Source organism: Manis javanica, chromosome 8, assembly GCF_040802235.1.
Source record: "Manis javanica isolate MJ-LG chromosome 8, MJ_LKY, whole genome shotgun sequence".
Lineage (NCBI taxonomy): Eukaryota > Metazoa > Chordata > Mammalia > Pholidota > Manidae > Manis > Manis javanica.
The window spans coordinates 26963052-26988787 of record NC_133163.1 but is presented as its reverse complement, the minus strand read 5'-3'; the positions used below and the strand labels follow the sequence as shown (position 1 = coordinate 26988787).

General features: G+C 38.4%; 1 protein-coding gene across 6 annotated transcripts in view; it reads right to left on the bottom strand.

Moving 5' to 3' along the window:
* The window catches only part of AREL1 (apoptosis resistant E3 ubiquitin protein ligase 1), a 43899-nt gene extending 18176 nt beyond the window's left edge, over positions 1-25723 (bottom strand). For 2 of the 6 annotated variants that reach the window (XM_036991407.2, XM_036991513.2), the window contains exons 1-6: positions 25571-25723; positions 8857-9158; positions 4140-4194; positions 3121-3347; positions 1963-2200; positions 21-190 (exon numbers count right to left, since the gene is read on the bottom strand). In XM_036991407.2, coding sequence (XP_036847302.2) covers positions 21-190; positions 1963-2200; positions 3121-3347; positions 4140-4155 — 651 coding nt within the window. In that variant the 5' untranslated portion in view covers positions 4156-4194; positions 8857-9158; positions 25571-25723. The remainder of the gene's footprint in view (positions 1-20; positions 191-1962; positions 2201-3120; positions 3348-4139; positions 4195-8856; positions 9159-25570) is intronic. The other 4 variants (XM_036991575.2, XM_036991646.2, XM_036991455.2 and 1 more) reach the window with 4 other exon arrangements.
* Between the last annotated feature and the right edge of the window lie 13 nt (positions 25724-25736).

Below are 25736 nucleotides of genomic sequence, written 5' to 3'. Positions count from 1 at the left end.
CAGTAGGAAGGACTGCTCACCTCCTGAATGGACAAACTGTAATTGTGCTCGTCTTTCAAGGATGTGGAATTGTTGGTAGGGTTGTCATACTCATCTCGGGGCACTATTTGAAGGGTGTGGGGCTGCCCACAGGTCAACACAAGAGTAGAAAAATGGCACACTATTTTGGTCTTGGAAGGAACCACCATTCCTGGAACAAAGACAAATGGGATCTGAGGCTTAGAGAGGTTTTTTCAGGGCACAAAGATCTGTTCAATCTTGAGTCCTAAAGAGCTGGGTCCCAACCAGTTTCTAGGGATAAACACCCATACTGAGAAGCAAAAAAAAAAAGAAAAAAGAAAAACAAAGAGATTAATTCAAATGAGCACTGGGGACTCAGTTTTACAAATGTCTAACCACTCCAACCCTTAACAAAATGAGAAAAGAACTTGGAGAACACAGAACTGAAAGTTATATAGTGCCTAGAATATTTATGTAGCTGAAAGGTATTACATACTGTATCATTCAATTTATGTAATAATTCAATATAGTAATTGAAATGACAAAATTACAGAAATGGAGAACAGATTAGTGGACTGCCAGGTGTTAAGCAGCAGGTGGATGGGGGAGGGTAAGTGGTGTGGCTATCAAAAGGCAACATGAAGGATCCTTGTGGTGATGGAAATGTTCTGTATCTTGACTGTGTCAATGTCAAAAACCAGCCTGTGATTAATTTAAAAATAAAAGGGTTGGCACATATTATAAGGATATGAACTGTCCTCTATTGGTGGCAAGGAGGAGAGGTGATGATAATTCATGTGGAAAGGAGTCTGCAAGGGGGTCACAGAAAGAAAGGAGGAGATACACGGAGAGGGAGATGGCTTGGGTGCCACTGTGTCCACCACTTTCCTCTGTTATAAAGGAAAGAAAAATGAGCACCATTCAAGCAAAGATACACCAATCTGCTTAAGGCCCCTCTCCTTGGTGGTTTGACTCCAGAGGTTCCCATGGTCCTCTCACTTCTGTGGCTCTCAACCAGACCAGTATCTACTGACAGCCTCAAAAGGAAACGAAGGGCAGGGCACACAGAGCAGACAGGATCTCAACACAATAAATGGATATGCTGCCAAACCAGAAGTCAGAGATTATACTTTCAGGCTTCAGTTGGTGAGCATCTATTATCTGGCATAAAGAATGTGAAGAGGGATAAAAGTAGAGATGGAGGCCTCAATTCTTGGATACCATAAGCTTGGGCAGACACTCTTCGGTGAGAAGTAAAATACATATTGGCAGCAAGGGTGGAATTAGGATTGAGGTTCTTTAACTTGAAAAGGTTTCAAAAATCAGAAGAATATACTTTTTGTCTATTCTGGCACCTCTATCCCTTAAGAACTTACCATGCTGATGACACCACAATTCTACCCCTAGAGAAACAAAACATATGTCTATACAAAAACTTGTACATAAACATTCGTAGCAACATTACTCATAGCAACCAAAAGCAAAAACAACCCAAATGTCCATAAGCTGATGAATGGAATATCCACATAATATTGTATTATTTAGCAATAAAATGAAATGAAGTATTGATTCATGCTACAGTATGGATACACCTAAAAACTTATAAGCATTATATGCTAAGTGAAACAAGCCAGTCACAAAAAGTCATGTTATTTTCTGATTATACTTATATGAAATGTCTAGAGTAGGTCAATCTACAGAAATAGTCAATTAATAGTTACCTAGAGCTGGTGGGTTTGGGGAAAATGGGGAGTGACTGCTAATGGGTCTGGGATTTCTTGTTGGGGTGATGGGAATGCTCTAAAATTTGACTTTAGTAGTAGTTGCACAACTCTGTGAATTTAAGAGCCACTTAGCTGTATGTTTAAAATGGATAAATTACATTATATGAAAATCTCAATAAAGATGCTCAATAAAGACAGACAAAGGAAGGAAGGAATGGAGAGGGAAGAAAAAACATACCAGGCTGAAAAATCTTGTAGTAGGGACTATAGGCCACGTTTAATCCACCAAGCTTCACTGAGATTTCATAACGCCCAGCCCTGCGCACAGTGAAGGCCACCTTGACTACATTGGAGCTGAGCTCCTGGAGGACTTCCTGGGTCACTGGAATCTCCACAGCTAGTTCAACGTGAGAGATGTGAACTCTCAGTCCCACAAGCCGATATGCGGGGAAAGGCTGCCCATTCTTGTAGAATAACTGCAGTGGAGAGAAGGGAGGCACCCATTAGTAAGCAGGGGAATAAAAGTTTTTCCCATCTAACTCAAGATGGTGTGGGGAGAGAGTAAGCTAGCAAATGCCAGTACCCATGTATTCCTACAGTCCTGCTCACAAAGAGAGAAACAAATTTTCTCCATGCCTCAAAGAAAGCCATCAAATCAAGAATACAAATTATTAAACTGTTCTGAGAACAGGAAGAAAATATACCACTGAATCAATTTCAACCTGACGTTTTGAATCGTAAATGCTGCCTCCTTTGTCTTATTGGCCCTTTTTATTCTTTATCACAGCTAACCCAAATGTAAAGGTAGGTCAGTGGCACTGCTAGCACAGGGTGAACGGAAGCACCAGGCAAGGCCAGGGGGGTTCAGGCCATCACGCCAAGCAGATTGCTGCAGTGGAGAAGGCATCCCGAGGGCAGCAAACTTTTTCTACAAAGAGCCAGAGGACACTCATTTTTGGTTTTGTGGATCATACACAGCTACTCAACTGTGGCTCACTACTCAAGTGTGAAAGCAGCCATAGGCAATACAGGCAGATGAATGGGTGTGGCTGTGTTCCAATAAAGCTGTATTTACAGAAATACGAGGTGGGCCTGATTTGTCCTTTGGGCAGTTTGCCAATCCCTGATCTATCTTTTCTTTTCAGTAATGTTTTCTCATTTTGATAAAGTAACATTACCCTTTATGCATCTCAAAAGCTAAGTACCTATTAAGCCAAAATGACAGAGAAACTCATGACCCTTCAGATAATAACAATTCCTAAGTTCCTGGGAAGCACTGAAAAACAAAGGAAAACGTTAACATTCCAGGTCAGCACCACCAACAGACTAAACTAGGCACTGGAAAGCAAGTGACTCAGCCACCCCAACTGGTATGGAGACAGAAACATTCCCTTACATGCACTCGGAAGGCCATGCTGTGGCCCACCTCATAGGGGTCCTTCCAATCCCAGGAAACTTTGCAAGACCGGGGATCCAGGTAATTTCCCCGCACGTAGTCATAAATAGTCCGGTCCCCTCTGCGCTCACGGTCCTCATTCTGGAGGAAGCTGACTACACGCGCGGCAACCTCAAAGAGGAACTTAATTGTGAAGAAGAATGCAACCACAGACACTGTGATTCCACCTATGTAAAAGAGAGAACACACATACCACCTGCCAATTACACACTGCAGCTTCTCATCAGGGAACACGCTAAGCATCTCTCAAAAGTTACAGGAAGTCAGGATGAGATATCAACATTTCCAAAGAAATGCTGTACTGTGTCACTACCTCTGTGGGTAGAGAGAGGACCTGCTACACCAAGCATCAGAAACTAGTCAAGCCAAACCCCACCCACTGGCTATTTTTATAAACAAAGGTCTAATGGAACACACAGCCCCCCCTATTCATTTACATTGTCTAGGGCTGCTTTTACAGAGTTCAGTAGTTGTAACAGAGCCTGTATGGCCTGAGAAGCAGAAAATACTTAAACCTTTTACAGAAAGTCTGCTTTTTCTATAAAAGTTCTATACCACGGATCACATATCACATATCACGCCCACCCCCTACTATTCTGTATGTGCCAGGCCCTCACAGAAGTAGTAAAAATAATGTTCCATTCTATTCCCTCCAATTGGAAGTCTTCCCCCTCCCTTGTCCACTTGGCAAAAGCCCTCCCATCCCAACCAGATTTCAGAGTTCCCTCTTATGTGTTCCCTCAAACTCCTATACATTTATCAATTATAATTTTTTCTCCCCCTTGACCATTTCCCCCTTCATGTAATGAAGTTTTTGAAGGCAGATTTTTGTCTTTTTCGACTTTGGGCAGGAAAGAGTGTCTGGCACAGACTATAATTCCTCAATAAGTATTTCCCAAATGAATGAATTCCACTGCCAACGTGAAGGTACATTCTGGAGAGCTCTTTTCATGACATACCAATAACGTAAAACATCAGGTCCCTTCAATGCCGACAGACAGCCGAGGATCACAGCTGCAGTTGTAAAGAAAACTTGGTTAGCTTTTTCTCTTCTTCCTTACCACCAGCTCAGAGAGAGACAAAGCACAGTGTATGGCTTGAGTCAACCATTTCCAGCCTTACTGTCTGTCTTCTCTCTAGCTTGACAGGTACACTACAACATATTTCAGAGAAATAGAGACTCTATCATTCCCCGAGACTTCCAATCTATGACCCCGTTAGGAACTCCACAAACCGTCACTTGCTTTATTGCTAATTACAAAATGCAATAAGGTGGCTTTCATCTTCTTAGATTCAGGGCCCCAAGGCAGTCTCCCTTACCCATGCAAAGTGATGCTAATTAACACAAACAAAGAGGGTAATGGAGTCACTTTCCCCTTATATTTGTCTTCTGGAAGTAATTCATCTAAAAAGACTAGTTATATCAAATGTGGATTTTTAAAAGCAAGTATTACTACCATCATGTTGGCATTATGTAATTAAAATGAACTCTGGGTCATCCCAACCATAACAGTGGGCATGTAAGAGAAGTCATCTGTTGCCAATCAGACAATGGCCCTGTGAAGATGAGCTAAGCAGAAAGGCCAAGGAGAGGAAGAAAAGGAGGAGACTATTCTCATCCTAAGTGATGCCTGCCAAGGTCAGGACAATTCAAACAGTGGCCAGAGTTTGAGGGGAAACTTCCACTGTTATTAAACTTGTTTCCAGAATAAGGTTTCAAAAAAAAAAAGAAAGAAAAAGGCTTCCATCTTCATCACTCATTTGAACTTGGGTATTTGGTACCCAAGGATTACTGCCAAGAGAAAATGCTATGTACACTGACATTCGTATCTTACTGAGTTTTGATCTCCTTCTAAGCTGTGTACAATGCACTGAATTCACTCTTTACTTTCAAGCCAATGTATATTAAGCTTATCAGTGTTATCTCAACTCAGCACCTTTTATCAGCACTAGAGTAATACTTAGAGATTGGACAGCTGATCATTTCTAGGCTCAGAATTGTAAGGGACCAAAACAACTTTTATTTTTTACAGGGTGTGCTTTTAGTCTAATTGTGCTAAAAAATTTAAAGAGAAACAGAAAATAGCCATTAGTTCCTTATAACAATATCCCCAATGGAATCCATAGATTAGTTTGAGGAATGACCGTGCCAACTTTCAGAGAAATCCCTATTTAAACTGGTGTCTAAAGTTGTACGAGAAAAGAAATCCACAAAAGGAACACTAAGCACTGTCAATACATATGGATTAAGCTTCTCCCAAAAGGGTCTATTAAAAGAAACACCCCAAATTTGAGATCACAACTACTGAGCCTCCTTCCCAAACAAGCTTCTCATCTCCTGGGAACCTATGCTGAGAAGCTGTTATCATCTTTCAAAAAGAATCTGTCTGCTCCTTACAGGATCTGCTAGATGACTTGGTGGGACCCGAACCATCAATTTAACTGTCCTAGGTATTCCCTCATTTGGATGCCATCCAATCTAATCCTGAGATGTGAAAATTTGGCCCTTAGTGAAGTTATAGCACTCAGCAGAAAATACAGTATCTGTGGCTGATGTTATAGGACCTGTGGTCTCAAGTCTCTACCACTGGTTCTGTGAGAGGGAGCTGACAAGCAGTAAGTCAGAAGCCTGGAGACCAGTTCCAGGACTGCAACTGTGTGACTTGTGCAGGCTTCAGAATTCTGATTGCTGTAAAAAGAGTTGAAATATAATCATTTCTATGGTACCATCTCCTTTAAGACTTCAATATAACTTCCTACAGCCATCAAGCCTCTGATATCAAACACTATAACAAAGAGTATAAATACAGAAGATGAAGGCATGGACTACATGGGTTCAAATTCATCCTCTGCCACTATGGACAAGTTACTTAATCTCTCTCTCTATAGAGTGCCAGTTTCCTTATCCATCAAATGGGCATAAATCTGTGTGGAGTTCATAGGGGTGCTGTGAGGATTAAATGAATTAACACATATACACAGCCTAGAATGATGCCTGGCACACAGAAGTTCTGTTTTAATTATTATTATAATGATTTTCAATATTAGCAGTATCACTACTATTTCACTTCAAAGCCAATTGGAAATAAAGAGAACCTCCCTATTGGCCCACATTTTTTAAAGTGGGAAATGCATCAGAATTGCAAAAGGCATGGCTTCTCTTACTGTGCTTAAAATTTCTGCCTACATGGGAGTTCTTTACACTATTCTAATTTTGTGTCTGAAAATCTTTATAGTGAAGAGTTGAAATTTATCCTAAAATAAATCACCCAATGAACACTGGGTACCTACTTAATATGCCAGTAACTGGGGACAGTGTTGAATAGCCACAGTCTCAGTCCTCATGAAGCTAGCAGAAATGAGCTTGATCTTGTTGAGTCCCTGTCTATTTTCTCCCCATTCACTTATTTCTCAACCAAATCATCACCACAGATTCAGATCACCTGGACTTTTTCCAAGAGGTTAATTCTACATTTGTACTCCAATTCCATTTATTATTTAAAATTCAGCATACCTATCCTATTATTACTTTGTCCCCAAACAACTCTCCTCTCTTCTCCTTGGAACCTCTTTGTGACCAGAGAATTAGTTCTGTTAATTCATCACCCACTGATCTAACCTTTCTAAAATATTCCACTTCTGTACAACAGCTCTCAAAAACCTCCCCAACAATTTCACCCATGATCGCATTTTGAATTTGCTTTCCTTCTACATTTTCCCTCTGTTTTGTTCCTCCTGAATGCTGTAACACAGCCTCCCTATCTTGGTCACTCAAGTCACTTTGATGCTAGATTTTACTTCTGTGCCATAGGCATTTTCTGTCCTCTTGCTGACCCTGTCAGGGTGCTCTCTGCTCTTTCTCTGCTCCCATTCCCATCCACAGCATTCTCCTCGGCCCCATCTCTCTCAGTACCTTGTTTTCATCCTATGATCTACTCAAATTAAATCCTTTACAATTTCCCGTTTAAGATGTCCCATCTCCGTGCCTTTGCAACATTCATTTCCTCTGCCTAGACTACCCTCTCCTCCACTCAATCTCTATCCATGGAAAAACCTCCTAATCCTAACATCTAGGGAAAGTCCTACTTCCCCTTCCTAAAATCTTTTCCTGAGCTTCAATTTAGAAATCGTTTCCCACTCTGAATTCTCACACAGCTTTTTTATTATTTATCTTATAGCACCTATATTCTTTTTTAGTCCCTTATTTATTTTATTTTTCATTTCAGAGTGGTAAATAACATTAGACAAAGACTAGTCTTAAAAGTTCTCTACAACATCCAACATAATTGCATATAGTAATTTCAACAAATATGAATAAAATATTTGAGAGGATAGTGTCCAATGTCTGCTCTTTACTTTGCCAGAATGTCTAAGAACAGGAATGTATGTCTACTTGAGCCAGGGATTGGAACTTGTCAGACCAAAAGTTACCAGTTTACTTTAGTTCTATAAATACATATCAAATTCCAATGACTAAAGTCATCCATTCTCATGCATGGCACGGTATCCAGTTTATCTTGAGCTTCTATTTTTCTACAACAGTTTATGTAGCACCCTCCACTTTCTGCTGCCCACACTTCTCCTTCATAAAATTATTTTGGAATTCTTCCTGAGTCTAATCTAAGCATAAAAGAAATAGCATGTTAAGTCTCCACACTGTTTCCTGCAATTTAGCTACATGAGTATTTTGTTTCCAAGTTCATGTCTTTAGCATCCTTGCCCTTATTCAATTCAGCAACTTGTGATCCCCTAAGCTAGCAGGACAGCAGTTATAGCAGTAAGGAAACATGCACTACCTACCCTTATGGACTACACTTACACTAGGCAAAACTACATGTTAGCCTAAGTAATGTCCCCATAACAAACTTGACAAGCACAATTATTCTTGTTTTAAAGATTAGGGAAAAAAAGCTGGGCCTAGAGAAGTTAACTTGCTGAACACCTCCCAGCTGGTTACATAAGAGCTGAGACTCAAGTCCATGTCTAACTCTGAAGCCCAATGTTCTTGACCTCAGAGAATACTGAATCATGAAAAAGAATGGAGTCATAGGGAGGGTGAAGTATTTGGGGAAAGATTTAAGAAAACAGGTAAAAGAGAGTATAAAAAGCATTACCCAAGCTTACTGTGAGGAATCCAACCATGAGACTAAATTGGAAAGATAAATGCTTATGGTGCTTTTTAAAAATCGTTTGAAATAAAAATAAAGCATGACAAAGGAAAATGGAATGCAGTACCGATTATCTAATATAAAAATATCACTTGCTTACTAAAGGATCCTGGGCAAGTTGCTTAATACTACAGCACTTTGGCTCACATTACCTACAAAAGGCAGGGGAGGGGGAAATACTTGAAGATCTATCTCAAGGGAATGCTAGAAAGTTGATTGACATACGTATTCTAAAATGTTTTTGCTTTATTAGGAGTATAAAAATTGATAATTACAATATCAAATGAATTTTACACCCAACATTGAAGATCAATTGTGAAAAAGTCATTTCCCAGAAACGCAGAAATCAATTTCTTTATATTCAAAAGTTGCCTGTGGGGTGGGAATCAAGTCTAACTGCAACTATGCACTTCAACGTCTATCCCTTGTCAAAAAGGCTTAGGAACTAGTCACTAACTCCATGTTCTGCATCCCAATAACATGAATCTTAACTAGTCTATCAACTTACCTTTAAACGAGGGCCCATGTTCTGAGAAACAAACGCAGCACTCCTATTCAACAAAGTAGGTACTCTGGGGCACCTTTCACCTTGTCTTCCAATTTCCACATGGAAGAAAACAGTTGCAAGGTCGATGGAAAGCGTCTATCCATCAGACCTTCAGTGAAGATGTATCATAGAAGCAGAGGCATGAACTGGATGAATTACAGGGTGGAGAAATATAGCCCCAATGTGTATCATCCCTGGACTTCTCTCTAGTGCAGGGCGTAATCAGCTGCCAAAGGATGCACCTGTTTTGCTGTCCCAGGATCCTACCCAACAAAGAAAAAAGGGTGAATGGAGTAGGTTTCTATTTCTGAAAAAGAATCCCCAGAAAACAACAAAAAGGAGACAGAACAGGCAGTGGAAACACTGGGACACTAAAAATAATCAAGGGTTGTTGAACTCTTACCAAACTTTCTCAATTAAAACTCCACAAAAAAAGCCAAGTGGCAATCTCACTGCCTTAACTGTGTCACTCCCAGGAGGAAGCTCTAGCACCTCAGTTGATAGCAACCCTTTGGAAGAAGCAAACTAGAGCAAAGACTTAAAGAATGTGCCCCATCAAAACCACATGCCCAATTTCAGTTTAATGAGGCTGGAGCACAGGGTCTGAGAACAAGTTGAAGAGAAATGAGATAAGAGAATAGGTGGGGCCAGGTTACTAAGGGCCCCACATGCCCCATCAGGAATTAAGATAAAATTTAGTTGGAAAGGGGAAACCACTGAAGAGCTTTAAAAGGTAATCTATCAGCCTATGCAGTCTGCTGCTCCCTTTGTGCCCATGCACATATTCCCAAGAGATGGTTAAACAATGCTGATTTTATCTTTCAAATAGTAAAATTTGCTACTGTGAATGGTAAAAAAGTCTGGGAACTTTCAAGATAAAGCTACTAAGTAAAGTCCAGTGAAGTCAGTAACTCAAAGATATTCACAAACTAAATGTAGCAGAATGGGGGTTGTGGCAAAGCATATACAAATGGCCACCTTAAAACAAATGAGATGAGACTACTAATCACTAAAAGAGAATCTCTTTCCACATGGCAGAACTGTTCTCTGTTTCATTTGTATTAACTTACATCCCCAAGACACAGATACACTCAACTCTATTTCTACAGATGAGAAAACTGAGTTATTTTTCTCAAGGTACTTTCTTAAGATTATACAGGAAAAATAGTAAGAGTTGAGTCAAACCCAGACAACCTGGACCCATAATCCATGCTTTTAATGACTACTCTACTGCCACTCTACATGAGAAATCAAGAAAGAAAACACAAAATGCTAACAAAAGCAAAACTGAATGAATAAAGGCTAGAAAATCAAAGAACTTTTTTATAATTAGAAGTAAGTATGTGTATTTATTTTAAAATACAGCAACAGACTTGCCAAGTATATGAGCAAAACCTGGGTCAGCTAGCCACTGGAACCAGCTTAAAGGATCCACAAATGACAGTTGAATAAACTATAAGAAATCCATTAAAATTTATGTAAGCATTTAAAAAACAACACTTTTAAGGATAACAACACAGGAAATTGATCACAAATAAAATATTAAATAAAAAAGCAATTACAAAATTATTTATAAAAAGCATGAGCCCAACATTTAAAATATTACATTACATAAAGAAGTCTAGAAGGAACAACATAGAAATGTTAATAGTGGTCATCTCTTGGTGTATAGAATTATAAATAATTTTTATTTTCTACCTGTAACTTTTAGCATTTTACAAATTCTTAATGATGCAAGAACACATAAAAGTTTCTATTTCTGGAGAGCAAATACTTTTCAGGGAACTGTTTTTCTAAAAACAGGCAATTATCCTTTTTTTCAAATAACAATATTAAAAAATTATAGCTAAAGATAATATAATGTATTGAACTTTTATTTCTGTTCATTATGATGTTAGCTGTAGTCAGCAATTTAATTATTAAATCAAGTTACTCCTGGTTCCAATATCATCTTCACTGTACTCCACCATGAACTACTATGCTTAACCCTGCAAAGCTTCAGCATTTCTAGTGAGCTTCAAGACTCAACTCAAGCTCTACCTGTCCTCTTCTGGTCTAACCCTCAGGCCACTCTAAGGATTCCCTCCATGTCAGACAAAACCAATCTTTTCTCCTTTGTGACACTCCTATTCTGAAGATACCTCTGTTATAGCATTTATTGTGTATTATAATTGTTGGTTCATACAGTAGTTGCTCTTAATAGATGGTACGTTCCCTCAGGACACTGACTGGGGTCCTACTCATCTTTGCCTCCTAGTGGCTAGTATGGCATTCAGGATTTATCTCAGAGTCTGTACTTTCAAAAGCCCCCCAGGTGATTCCTCTGCATGTTGAAGTTTGAGAAGCATGGTCTAGAGCCCACAGAGGGTCCTGAGGGTTGGCCTGGAAGAGAGGGGTTGGAGCTTGGGCAGTCAGCGTGAGAAAGGATTCTGCATCTGTAACAGGCCCACAGGTAATGCTGGTACTGCTGGTCTGCAGATTATCTTTTAGGAGCAAGGGTCTAAAGCAGGAGTTGGCAAACTATAGCCTGCAGGCCAAATCCAGACAGCCACCTGCTTTTCTAAAAAAAAAGTAAACACAGCCAAGTACATGTGTTTATATATTGTCTATGACTGATTTTGTACTACAACAGCAGAGTTGAGTAGTTGCAGCAGAGACATACAGCCTACAAAGCTTTCCTATCTGACCCTTTACAAAACATGTTTACCAATCTCTGATCTAGAGGTCTTAGTCTTAAAGCTACATAAGGGCCTTGTATAAATGAATTAATTTTTATTAAAAAAAACACAGAATCATTTTCTTCCAGTTCTACTATCCCCTCTTAGGAAAAGAGCTATAAAACTTGAAGTATTATACAAATATTTCTCCGGGCTATTTTCAACTATTATTTAAAAGCTTTGTGCCTTCCATACCGCAAGAAGGAATTTTATACAATCATTTCCCAAAGTAAAAGTTTCTACAATCATTCTTACATTTCAGCAAGGCTATAATTTCCTAAAACCAGTACCTCAGGGGCCAATACTATATCTAGGTTTCTAAAATTATGACAATATGTATTACTGACTCCATCTTGACTTTAAAAGTGTTGTTATAAATAGCCACAAAAAAAAACAATGTGATGACAGTCCATTTCAGAATTCTGGGGAATGAAGAGGCAGTGGCAACACCTAGGAGTTCCAAATAACACCCCCCAAGTTGCCACAAAAAAAGACAGGACTGGAGAAAGATGCTGGCTTTGCAAGAATGTAGTCTCCGCATTCACTACACAGAAGCACCCGCCACAAGTCCAGAGAAATCAAATTGAGAAAACAAATCATTCAATTAGCAGAAGGCCCACAAGTTAAAGTAGTCTAAGGAAGGAGACTTCAAGAAATAGGAGTGCACCATCAGATACTTTATTTTTTTTACTTCAGATTATTAGTTTACATTTTCTTTTGCTTAATTCTAATCTTGGTTTATTCTCCTCATTCCAAAACCCCACTATAAAAGATTGCCCTCCCTCCAGCAAGTTTGTACTCTTGAGATATTTATACAGTTGTGTATTCCTGCTCTCTTGGTTCAGCCAAGTTAGATGGTTTTCATTTATATTCTTTCTTCATCAGTCAGCCCCTCCAGTCTCTGAATCATTACTGTGGGTCTTCTGTGAACTCTGTCCAGCTGGTCCCCAGTGACCTGGTAATGAGGTGCCTCCAACTGACTGCAGCCTTCCAGGAACAGGCTTGTTAGTCAGAACAAGATGAGCTCACCCTCCTCAGTTCCATGACATAATACTCCTGAGCAGACAATCCCCCAAACCACAGGCAGCCAAAATGCTGCCATATTAGACCATAACTTCATTCCATTCCATACTTCGCTGACTTGGGCACTGGGTCTTGTCAGAATGTGCTAGATGCCAGAGGATAAATGACACATGTTCCTGCAGCATCTGTTTACTGGAGGATGAGGTGAGTGGGGAGAAAAAGCTATTTTCATGTTAAAACACTCATAGGTAACAGAATGCAAAATTCACATGAATTTCTAAAGATATAACATGGCTATGCTCAAAATATTAAGTTATTTTGTACTTGAGGCAGAAAGGTTGAGGGGCTCTGCTCCCAGTCCCCAACAGTTCCATACCCTGCATCCTCCACCACTAGAGGTACCTAAGCAGAAAAGTTTGAAAAGCCCTACAACCCCTGCTCAACTTCTGGGTCTATTACCCCATTACTACCCACCCCAAACACTCACATTTTAAATAAAACTATTTTTCCTGCTATGTTTCCCCATCCATAGATATCTGTATTTTATCTTTACCCAAAATAAGGAAAAGAAAAATATACTGACTACCAACATCTTTAGGTTCTTCTGTATGATTTATTCATTTCATACTTCTTGAGCACTTGCTGTATGACAGGCTGTATGCTAAACACTAAATTCAAAGAATAAGAAAGGGTATTTTTAAAATTTATTTTGGTATCATTAATCTACAATTACATGAGGAACATTATGTTTACTAGACTCCCCCCATCATCAAGTCCCCCCCACATACCCCATTACAGTCACTGTCCATCAGTGTAGTAAGATGCTTTAGAGTCTTTACTTGTCTTTTGTGTTGTACAACCGTCCCTGTGCCCGCTGCCCCCCACATTACGTCTGCTAATCGTAGTGCCCCTTTTTTCCCCCTTATCCCTCCCTTCCCACCCATCCTCCCCAGTCCCTTTCCCTTTGATAACTATTAGTCCATTCTTGGGTTCTGTGAGTCTGCTGCTGTTTTATTCCATCAGTTTTTTTCTTTGTTCTTATACTCCACAGATAAGTGAAATCATTTGATACTTGTCATTTTCTGCCTAGCTTATTTCACTGAGCATAATACCCTCTAGCTCCATCCATGTTCTTGCAAATGGTAGGATTTGTTTTCTTCTTATGGCTGAATAATATTCCATTGTGTATATGTACCACATCTTCTTTATCCATTCATCTGCTGATGGACACTTAGATTGCTTCCATTTCCTGGCTATCATAAATAGTGCTGTGATAAACATAGGGGTGCATATGTCTTTTTCAAACTGGGCTGCTGCATTCTTAGGGTAAATTCCTAGGAGTGGAATTCCTGGATCAAGTGGTATTTCTATTTTGAGATTTTTGAGGAACCTCCATAGTGCTTTCCACAAAGGTTAAACTAATTTAATTCCCACCAGCAGTATAGGAGGGTTCAGAAAGGGTCTTTTTTTAACCTCCACAAACTCAGTCAGTCCAGTGTGAGAGATGGACAGTGAAATGTGCCAAGTACAACAAAAGAGGGATGAACAGAGGTTTTAACAATAGAGTAGCATGAGAAGTGAGGCAGAAACCTCCTCCCAAAACCACATGTAACATGAAAATACAGCAAATACAGCTAATTCTGAAAGAGTGACTAGAAAGAAGACTGCAACAGATGGCCTATTGGAATTACTAGCCACAGTAATCAGACCCCACAAAGAAATAAAAGGCATCCAGACTGGTAAGGAAGAAGTCTAACTGTCACTGTTTGTAGATGACATGATATTGTATATAAAAACCCATAAAAAAATCCACCCCAAAACTATTAGAACTAATAATCCAGCAAAGTTGCGGAATACACAATTAATACACAGAAATCTGTGGCATTACTACATACAATGAACTAGCAGAGAGAGTAATCAGGAAAACAATTCCATTTACAATTGCATCAAAAAGAATAAAATACCTAGAATAAACCTAACCAAGGAGGTGAAAGACCTATACCCTGAAAACTACAAGACACTCATGAGAGAAATTAAAGAAGACATCAATAAATGGAAATACATCCCATGCTCATGGATAGGAAGACTTAATATTGTCAAACTGGCCATCCTGACTAAAGCAATCAACTGATTCAATGCAATTTCTATCAAAATACCAATGACAGTCTTCAACAAACTAGACCAAATAGTTCTAAAATTCATATGGAACCACAGAAGACCCAAATAGCCAAAGAATCCTGAGAAGGAAGAATAAAGCTGGGGGGACTACACTTGCCAACTTCAAGCTCTACTACAAAGCCACAGTAATCAAAACAATTTGGCACATGAACAGACCAATAGATCAATGAACCAGAATAAGAGAGCCCTGAGAAAAACCCAAACATACATGGCCAATTAATATATGATAAAGGAGTCATGGATATTCAATGGGGAAATGATAACCTCTTCAACAACTGGTGTTGAAATAGACATTCAATAGGGTCACGTCTCTTCAAAAACTGGAAAGCTAGATGTAAGAGAATGAAACTAGATTATTGTCTAACTGCATACACAAAAGTAAACTCAAAATGGATCAAAGACCTGAGTATAAGTCATGAAACCATAAAACTCTTAGAAGAAAACATAGGCAAAAATCTACTGAATATAAATATGAGCAATTTTTCCCTGAACAAATCTCCTTGGGCAAGGGAAACAAAAGCAAAAATGAACAAACGGGATTACATCAAACTAAAAAGCTTCTGAGCAGCAAAGGACACCATCAGTAGAACAAAAAGGCATCCTACTGTATGGGAAAATATATTCGTAAGCAACATATCCAATAAGGGGTTAACATCCAAAATATATAAAGAACTCACGTGCCTCAACACCCAAAAACCAAATAAACTGATTAAAAAATGGGCAGAGGATCTGAAAAAACACTTATCCAAAGAAGAAAGTCAGATGGCCAACAGGCACATGACAAGATGCTCCACATTGCTAATCATCAGGAAATGCAAATTAAAACCACCCTGAGATAGCACCTCACAGCAGTTAGGATGGCCAACATCCAAAAGACAAGGAACACAACAGCTGGTGTTGGAAACTGGACAGAGACATGCAAGAGAATGAAACTGCATTACTGTCTAACTCCATACACAAAAGTAAACTCAAAATGGATCAAAGACCTGAATTTGAGAAATGAAACCATAAAACTCTTATAAGAAAACATACGCAAAACTCTCTTGAATATAAACATCAACAACTTCTTCATGAACATATCTCCACAGGCAAGGGAAACAAAAGCAAAAATGAACAAGTGGGACTATATCAAGCTAAAAACCTTCTGTACTGCAAAGGACACCATCAGTAGAACAAATAAGCATCCTACAGTATGGAAGAATATATTCATAAATGACATATCCAATAAGGGGTTGACATCTAAAACATACAAAGAGCTCATGCACCTCAACAAACAAAAAGCAAATAATCCAATTTAAAAATGGGCAGATGATTTGAACAGACAGTTCTCCAAAGAAGAAATTCAGATGACCAACAGGCACATGAAAAAATGCTCCACATCACTAATCATCAGGGAAATGCAAATTAAAACCACAATGAGATATCACCTCACACCAGTTAGGATGGCCAACATCCAAAAGACAAACAACAACAAACGTTGGCAAGGATGTGGAGAAAGGGGAACCCTCCTACACTGCTGGTGGGAATGTAAATTAGTTTAACCTTTGTGGAAAGCACTATGGAGGTTCCTCAAAAATCTCAAAATAGAAATACCATTTGACCCAGGAATTCCACTCCTAGGAATTTACCCTAAGAATGCAGCAGCCCAGTTTGAAAAAGACATATGCACCCTATGTTTATCGCAGCACTATTTACAATAGCCAAGAAATGGAAGCAATCTAAGTGTCCATCAGCAGATGAATGGATAAAGAAGATGTGGTACATATACACAATGGAATATTATTCAGCCATAAGAAGAAAACAAATCCTACCATTTGCAAGAACATGGATGGAGCTAGAGGGTATTATGCTCAGTGAAATAAGCCAGGCGGAGAAAGACAAGTACCAAATGATTTCACTCATCTGTGGAGTATAAGAACAAAGAAAAAATTGAAGGAAAAAAACAGCAGCAGACTCACAGAACCCAAGAATGGACTAACAGTTATCAAAGGGAGCAAGACTTGGAGTGTAAGGGAAAGGACTTGTTGAGACTGGGACCTAGACCCAGGTGACTTGGCACAACAGGAGGACCTTAGGGAATATGGCTCTATGTGCAAAACAGGCTGCTGAGTTGCCAGGTGATGACGGTAGTTTGTGCTGGGGCCACAGCAGCCCAGACCATAGTAAATGAGGAAGATGGCATTAAGTGTACCTGAGCGACAACTCATTTTCCAGAGAAATATCATTGGAAACAACCACAGCAATAATCCAAAATACTGAGTGTTTTGATTTTTTTTCTCAAGGATGATGAAAACAATGTACCTTCACTGAGAACTTACTATGTGCCAGCACTGTTTGAAGCGCTTCATGTATCATCTCACTTAACTCTCATATCAACCATATAACATGCCTATATTATTATCCATATCTTATATATTAGGAAACAGAGGCACAGAGAGCTAAAGTAACTTGCCTATAGTCACCCGGTTGCCTATAGACAACTGAAAGAGCCAGGCACTGTGACTGCAGAGCTTACATCTTAACTCATAATACTGATATATCAAGAACCCCAAGAAAGGAAAAAAAGATTCTTGGGAGAGGAAGAAAGATCTCAGAAGTACTTCTCATGGAAACTTAAAGGAAGAGAACTTCATTTTAGACTTGAAGTAACAACCACGACCAAAAAAACCAAGACATGTTTTTCTAACTAAGGGAGAAAGAGGAGCACATGTTTTAAAAGAAGTAACTCTGGGGGCAATGCAAAAAAAGATTGATAAGGAGAGCAGACCAATGGCTGGGAGACAAGAGGACACTGGTCCAAGAGAGTAGCCAGGCACTGCAGAGGGGCAGAGGGTAGAGTAGTCTTTGTTTCTTAGAAGCAACAGGATCAGTGACCTGTGAGGTCAAAAAGATAAAGGAAAGCTAAAAGCCAAGGACAAATTGGGACTTTCTATGCTTAGAAGCCTGGATGAATCATGGTGGGGAATTAAGGAGGCAGGGCAAATACGGAGGAAAAGATAATGGGTACAGAACTGAACATGTTCAAGCGTGAAATGTCTCTAGGATATCCAGGTGAATATATTGACAAGACAAATGGAAATAAGCATCTGGAGCAACAGAGACACCAGTACCCTGAGGGCAGTTAAAAAACATGGTTAATGGAAAAAGACTGCCATGGAAAAGCAAGCAGATGAAGACAAAGACTAATTATAGAACACTGAGGGGATCAATCTTAAATGTACCTCCCCTCAAAAACAGGATCTCGGAAAGAAGAGTGAGAAGGACCCATTAGAGAAGAGGAAAAAGTTATAAAAGTGCTTGACTGGATGCAAAAGCAAATAATTATTTCTAGAAACTGGTGGTCACAGTATTAGACTCTGTAAAGATACAGACCAGAGTAGGAATTCACAATCAGCCCCAACTTTCTTTAATTATTTGAACTATTACTCCCTGACCATGCAACTTCAAATAAAATGTATATGTTATTTCCATCTATTCTCATTAATAATAATGTTGATCTAAACTTGACCCAACACAGATAACTAGTAAGCTCCTTGCAACTCAATTCAGTGATACTGATTATTTCAAAACTATTTTAGTGCCTATAACAAATACAGATTGAAATTAATCTGAACCCATTCTCTAATCTTGCCTAAATCACTGGCAAAAAAATTCTTGCCAGAATCAGCTTTATTGAGGTATAATTTATATAGAATAAAAATCACCAATTTAAACAATTAGTGTTTTGACAATCATGTAAGATTATGATATAAAATACAGTCATGATACAGAACATTTCGTCATCACAGTAAGTTTCCTTTTCTGCCAGCCCCCCTTCTCCAATCCGCTGCACAACCACTGATGTGTTTCCTAACACTACAGTTTTGCCTTTTACAGAAAGCCATACACATGGCATCATACACAGTCTTTTGTGTCATACATGGAGTTAGGTGTATCATTCCTCTTTACTGCTGTGTAGTAAGTAGTCCCTAATATGAACGTACAATAATTTGTTTATCCATTCACCAGTTGAAGGACATTTGGTTCTATTCAATTTGGGGCTATTACAGATAAAGCTTGCTATGAACATTCAAGTATAAGTCTTGTGTGGACATGTTTGCATTCTCTTGGGTAAACAGATAAGTACGGGGTTGCTAGGTCATATAGCAAGTATATATTTAACTTACAAGAAACTGCCAAACTGTTTTCCAGAGCAGCTGTGCCATCTTGCACTTCTACTAACAATATATGAGAGCTCCAGTTGCTGGACACCCACCATTTGGTATTGTGGATCTTTTAAATTTTATCCATTCTGTAAGTGTGAAGTGGTATCCGTTGCGGTTTTAATTTGCATTTCCTAAGGACTAACAATATTGAGTATCTTTTCACATGCTTATTGGCTATTTGGGAAAGCTTCTTTGGTATCCAACTATTTGGCATTTTAAAAAATTGAGCTGTTTGTCTTCTTACTATTAAGTTGTAGAGTTATTTATATATTCTGAATACAAACCCTTCGTTAGATATATATGAAAAAATATCTGTGGCTTGTTTTTTTTAATTTTCTTAAAACACTTAAAAATGTGTTTAAAAAGTTTTTAATTTGAAGAAATCTAACTTAACAATTTTTTTTATAGTTTGTGTATTTTGTGTCTTATTTTTTAAAAATTGCCTACCTCAAGTGCACAAAGATTTTCTCCTTTTTCCTTCAAGATGTTTTATCTAAAAGTTTCACAGACTCTCTTGATAAAATTTTTAAAAAGTTTTTTAAGCTCCTACATTCCTTTATCTCATAATTAGTTACTAAGTTTTATTATTCCTTTGTTTCTTTCAAATTCAACTTCCAACATGACATTATCGAGCAGTGTATAAGTTACAGTCTATTTTGGAATTTGGAAAAGCTTTTAATCTTTTAACAGATTTCCCCCCTTGTACCTAATTAACAGCATTTCTAAACATAGCTGAGGTTTTAGCCCCTCAGTTCTTCTCAAATTGACATAAAACCTCTGGACCCCTAATGCTACAACAAAATTCCAAAACCCAGAGCATGCACCTTCAGGTTAAGCCAGGAACAAAGAACTATTTGCCCTTCCAGTTTTAAAGAGAAGCTTTTATCAGACTATTCTCACCATATTGAGTCACTCCAAATTGGGAGGAGGCTGAAGTTACATTCACTGGTTAAAAGAAAACATATATTTATTAAGGGTTAAGCTGACCAAGACAAAAGTAATTCTACATTTCTTAACTCAGATTCTATTACACCATTCTCTTTAAAGCAAACTAGAGTTCAGGAACGAAATGAAATGAATAGTATATATGAAAGCAGACTTAAAATTCAACTGCACCCTGGAATAGAGTTTGCAAATCTCAACACAGTTCAGGGAAACCAGGAAAAGGCATTCAAAGCAAACATGAGTGTAGAACACAGAGAAGTAACGATTTATCACTGCTCATTTTGTAACATCATGGGATGTCTGGAGAAAAAACAAACAGAAAACTGGTTCATCTATGCCTGTCACAGTCTTTAGTTTAAATCGAGAAAACAGCAGATTCAGTTTACAACTCCCTCCTATCCCGATATTTTTTTCTATTTACCAAACTGACTCTGCTGCCCAATCCACAGAATTAAGACAGACCCTTGTGTTCCCATACCATGGCAGCTTTTATGCTTAGGTGTTCCTGGGCCACTGAATTTTGGCTATAACAGGAAAAATTTTAAACTAATTTTCTGAATCTGACAAGCTGTCTCCCTCAATAAGTCTAGTAAGGTGTAATTTCATTAACTGCGCATGAAACGGCAGGCAAACGGCCAGATCCACAGCCCAGTGGGTCACACATATACTTAAAAGCTAACAAAATCTCTACCTCTACTACCACCCAGTATTTTCAAATCTACTCTTCTTTTTTAAAGGTAATAAATTACTTATATAATCAGAGGGAAGAGAACTTTAAATGAGGATTTTATAGTTATTTAAGATTCTAAGAAGAAAACCTCAACTAGCAACAGAAATGGCAACCTAAGATGACTTGATTTGAAGAACTCAACACTTATATTCTTCAAAACAAAACTTCTGCTGAACTAATACTCTATGTTACCAAACAAGGATTTACTAATTTCTTCAGATGTGTACCAAGAACCAATTACATGCAAAGCAATATGTTGGACTCTGAGGATTACACAATGAGTAAGATGGTCCCTGACCCCTTTAGAAACAGTTTAGTAGTGAAGACAGATAAGTAAATAATTAACGACAGCACGTTGCAGTAAAATCTATGAGATGAGCAAACGATGTTAGCAGAGCCTAGGAAGAGCAGCTCAATCAGGATCAGCTCTTAGCTTTGCTGGAAACTTTACACCACCCTCCTGGGAACAAAGCCAACTATTCCACAGAGTTAACAGTGCTTTGGGAATCAAGGGGTACAAAACACTACCTACGCATTATTGTTTATTCTCATGGTAAGTGATTTTCTCTCTTCATCACTGAGGGGATTACTGGGCCACATACATCGCAGAGGAAAAGCCCATTAGAAACCCCAACCTATTCATCAAAACTACACATGGTCTGGTTTGTGTAGCAATGTGGTATCCTGGATTGAATCCTGGAACACAGAAAGGAAATTAGTGGAAAAACTTGTAAAACAAATCAGTGGAAAAATGTTACAGGAATTCTCTGTACTGTCTTTGCAACTTTTTTATAAACCTAAAATTATTCCAGAATAAAATCTGTTTTAAAAAAGTTACATATGGTTCCCTACTTTACATTCTCACTCCCCTTAAGATTCTGATTATGTCTTAGTCCCTGCCCTAATTCAGGTAATGCTAAGTTAAAACATTTTTTTCCAAATCCTTTTCATTTCCTTTCTATAAATCATTTATGCAGCCATAAATGGGTTTCCTTCTTCACCATGACATGAAAAATTAGATCACACTTGGGAGGTTTCAACTGTTTTCTCTTCCTAATAGCTTCACCACATACACCAGGGCGTATCCTTGGAGTTGAACCTCCCTAAGTGGACAAGAGAGAGGTTAAACCTGGGCAGAATTGCTGGACAAAAATAAGGGGACACTACAGAAAATGTCTGTTGTATATTATTAGATTACCTTTACCTCATCTCTGGCCAAAAAAGGATAATGAATAGAAAACACAATGGACAAATGTTCGTTATTAGCATCTCAACACAAACAGGTAAACTACACTGAAATGATTTACCTACAAGCTCTGAAAAACATGGTACAAATTCCTCAACTATTCAAGGTAACAAAACTTCACATTACAATCATATGGTGCTGTTAATTCAGACTCAATGACAAAATATTTATCTACTATGACTATTTGATTTCAAATACTAAATGAATACTCATGTCTCTATTAAACCAAAATTTGTAGAACAGGCTTCAAGAGTCCCACCAGAAAAAAATATCACGGTGAGATAACACCATATCAAGTCCTCAGGCATACACATACATGTGCACACACACACACACACACACACACACAAACTACAATAAAGTTAAATAGCCTCAAAAGTTTGAGAACTACTATACAAGAGAATATTAGTGAAGGCCAAACATTCACGAATCCGTCAAAGAAAATGAAAACAAAGAAAGATAGCTGAAATTTAAACCTAAGCTAAAGTAATTTAAAGGTAAAATGATATCCTAGAATCCATTAAGGTAATAAGATCTAATTTGTTATATTAGATTTTTACATGCCATATATTGTTATATGATGTTATAGTGTGCATACACACACACACACACTATATAGATACATATATATCATGGTGATATAACACTATTCAATTTTGATATATATACAGTGTCAGAATTCATATATACATTACACAACAATACTTTGATCTGGACCACTTCCAGAAAGATGAACAAGTAATTGCTCTAAAATATTTCAATTTGCATACCTCTGTTCAACCACCTACCATAATTTATCTATCCACAAACCTTTCTCCAATACAGACCTGGGTTCTTGAAGAGTAAGTAGTACACTGCCTAGGGCAGAATGGGACCTCAGTACCTTCTGAATGAATGAACATGCATCCATAAAGTACCTCTGAGGTATCCTTATGAACCAATTCAATATCAATACCTTAGGAATAGAGCATGCTGTATACCATGCTACCACATTTAGGAGGCAGTCAAGTTAATTGAAAAGTAATTAACAGCAACTAATATCTGTTGGGAGAAAAACTACCACATGAAACATAAAAACAAGTATGAAACTGTAACTTGAAATGAAGAAAATATTTGTGAATTAATTTTCTTTCCCTTGATGGCCACAAAGTGAATCTACCTTTAACTTTCTAACATTGCAATACAAGAGTTCTTTAAGGAATCTTTCATTGTCCATAATTTTATAAAGAAATTTAATCAACTTAAATTAGTAAGTTAGACCAATTAGTGAACGGAATGAAGTCTAAGCCCAATTATGTGTTCAAACTGTGGGTCAAATACCTTGAACAATTCTTTCTCTTCAAAACTGTAGAAAAATACAAAACAATCCTCTTGACTGCTAGGACTGAAATAATTTTTTTTCTCACAAGTATGTAATCGAAGGCAATTACTTTCTGCTCTTACCCAACACAAAGCAACATCTCCCCCATGCCATCACCATCAAAACATGCTATAGAGTATTTGAGTGCTTTAATCTTAGACCTCAGATTGCAGTAAAATTGCAAGAAAAACATGTTTCTAAGTATGTTCTGATCCCCCATGGTGTTCCTACACTAATTGGCTCCCTGTCAAGTATTAGCAATCAAAGAAATTGGAAAATCCTCAGAATGGGTATTACAAATTGCTTGTTTTTCAAAATTTGTTATTGTTCATGATTCCAAAATTCATGGTACACATTACAAGGAGAGTGTTTGGAGTCTGTCAATGACTGAATTTACATGGAAATTACTATTTAATTATATGCAATTTTCCTCTGAACCTATGATACTAATCAGTCTCCAAATATTAAAAATAAACAAACAACTGATCAGTCTACTTAAAAAGCTTTATCGCCTAATCCCCAAGAGGTTTTGATGCATCAAAAAAGTGGCAGCTGTCGGCAATACCCATGTATGACAGCTGTCAGACAAGCTGTAAAGATTAAGACCACTAGGGACCAAAAATGGGGTAAAGCAGGAGGCACATATGTAAATGCTTCAATAATAAAACTATTTCACCATCAAAAATTTAGAGCTTAGAAAGTCAAGTATGTGAACTATATGTTTGCATGCCTACAAGAGAAAGAAGCAACAGGAAGACTGTGCCTATACTCAAAATCAACTCAAGAAACCCTTTGTGATCTTTTCAAGAACTGAAAACTTCACAGGGTTCTTGAGGTTATCAACATATTCAAGTTCCAAAGCAGAGCAACCATATTACCATACAACTGGCATAAAATTCAAGCACCACTATATACTCTATGTTGGAAGACACACAATGATAATAACAAAAACCACTTTAACAGGGTTCACTTGTGTCCACTGTTCTAAGGACTTCATTTCTTCACATAGTCCTGATATCATCCCCGTAAGACAAGTACTGTTACAATTATCTTCATTTTACAGATGAAGAAACTGATGCAGATTAACTCATCCAATGTCATGCAGCTAGTAAGAGGCAGAGCAGGAATTAACCCCAATATGTTGTTTCATTGAAAGGGTTATGCAATGGTCAGCGTTTTCTTTTTTAAACCTAATAATCTTTTTGGATTTCAAATACTAGAGTAGTTTTGTGCAATAAGAAAAGTACAAGCTTTGTAATAAAAAACAGCCCTAAACAAACCTCTGAATGAAGTCTGAGCCTTATTTAGCTTCCTACATGTAAAACGAGGGCTCTTAAGTTATTATGAATATCAAAAGTAAAATAAAGTGCCAAGTACACCACACAAGAAGGGTTCTTAACCTAAAGTTCACAGACATGTAGAAGATCCATAGACAGGTGTCAGAGTCCCCGAGTCGCACAGATTATATGACAAGTGTAGTATGTGTACCCATTTTTAAAGAATCGTCCCTGGATTTCCACAGACTTTTAAGGGACACGTGATCTTCAAAACGTTAAGAACCACTGGAGCACGTAACAGATACTCATAAAAATGGAAGCACTCTTTCCCTTCTATTTCTCAAAAACTCTCCCTTTTCTATTAAGAATGGCTTCACAATAAATATCTATTATTTCCCACCATTTTTCTGACTTAGTAACTACTAGGATATGCAAGCTTAAGCCCCAGTTACCTAAAGGTAGTCTAAAGAAGGCCCTCAAATGCTGTTTCACGAAGATGAATGCACTGGTATTTTTTTTTAATTAAGGTATCACTGATATACAATCTTATGAAGGTTTCACATGCACAACATTGTGGTTTCAACATTCACCCATATTATCAAGTCGTCCCCCCCATACACAACTGCAGTCACTATTAGCATAGTAAGACGCTAGAGTCATCACTTGTCTTCTCCGTGCTGTACTGCCTTCCCCGTGACGTACCTATATTGCGAGGAATGCATGGTACTTATTTACTCGAGGAGAATCGGGAGAATCGTCCACCTAGCTGCATGAAGCACCCTGCTGACTAGGAGAACCAGCTAGGAACCAGAGCCTCCGAGTTGCACCGTAGAGCCCCGACACACCAGCGCTGAGAGATGAAGACAACGGGGTACCTCAAACTACCAGGCCACTCAGACCTCCGACCCCTCTTGTCCTCCCTCTCGCTGGAGCTCTGGTGCCTGCAGGTCCTCTAGGCAGTGCCCTGGGCTGGAGGGGCAGAGAGAAACGATACCCGAGTTGAGGGGGTGCAGCGCGGCGAAGTCACAGCTCTGTTGTTCCGGAAGGCTGCGGCACCACCCGGCAGAAGACCGGCCCTCGATCTTCCTCGCAAGAGACCCCCGGGCAGAACCCGGCTAGAACTAGAAAACGGATCTAAGCGTCTCCGTTTCCTGAATCGA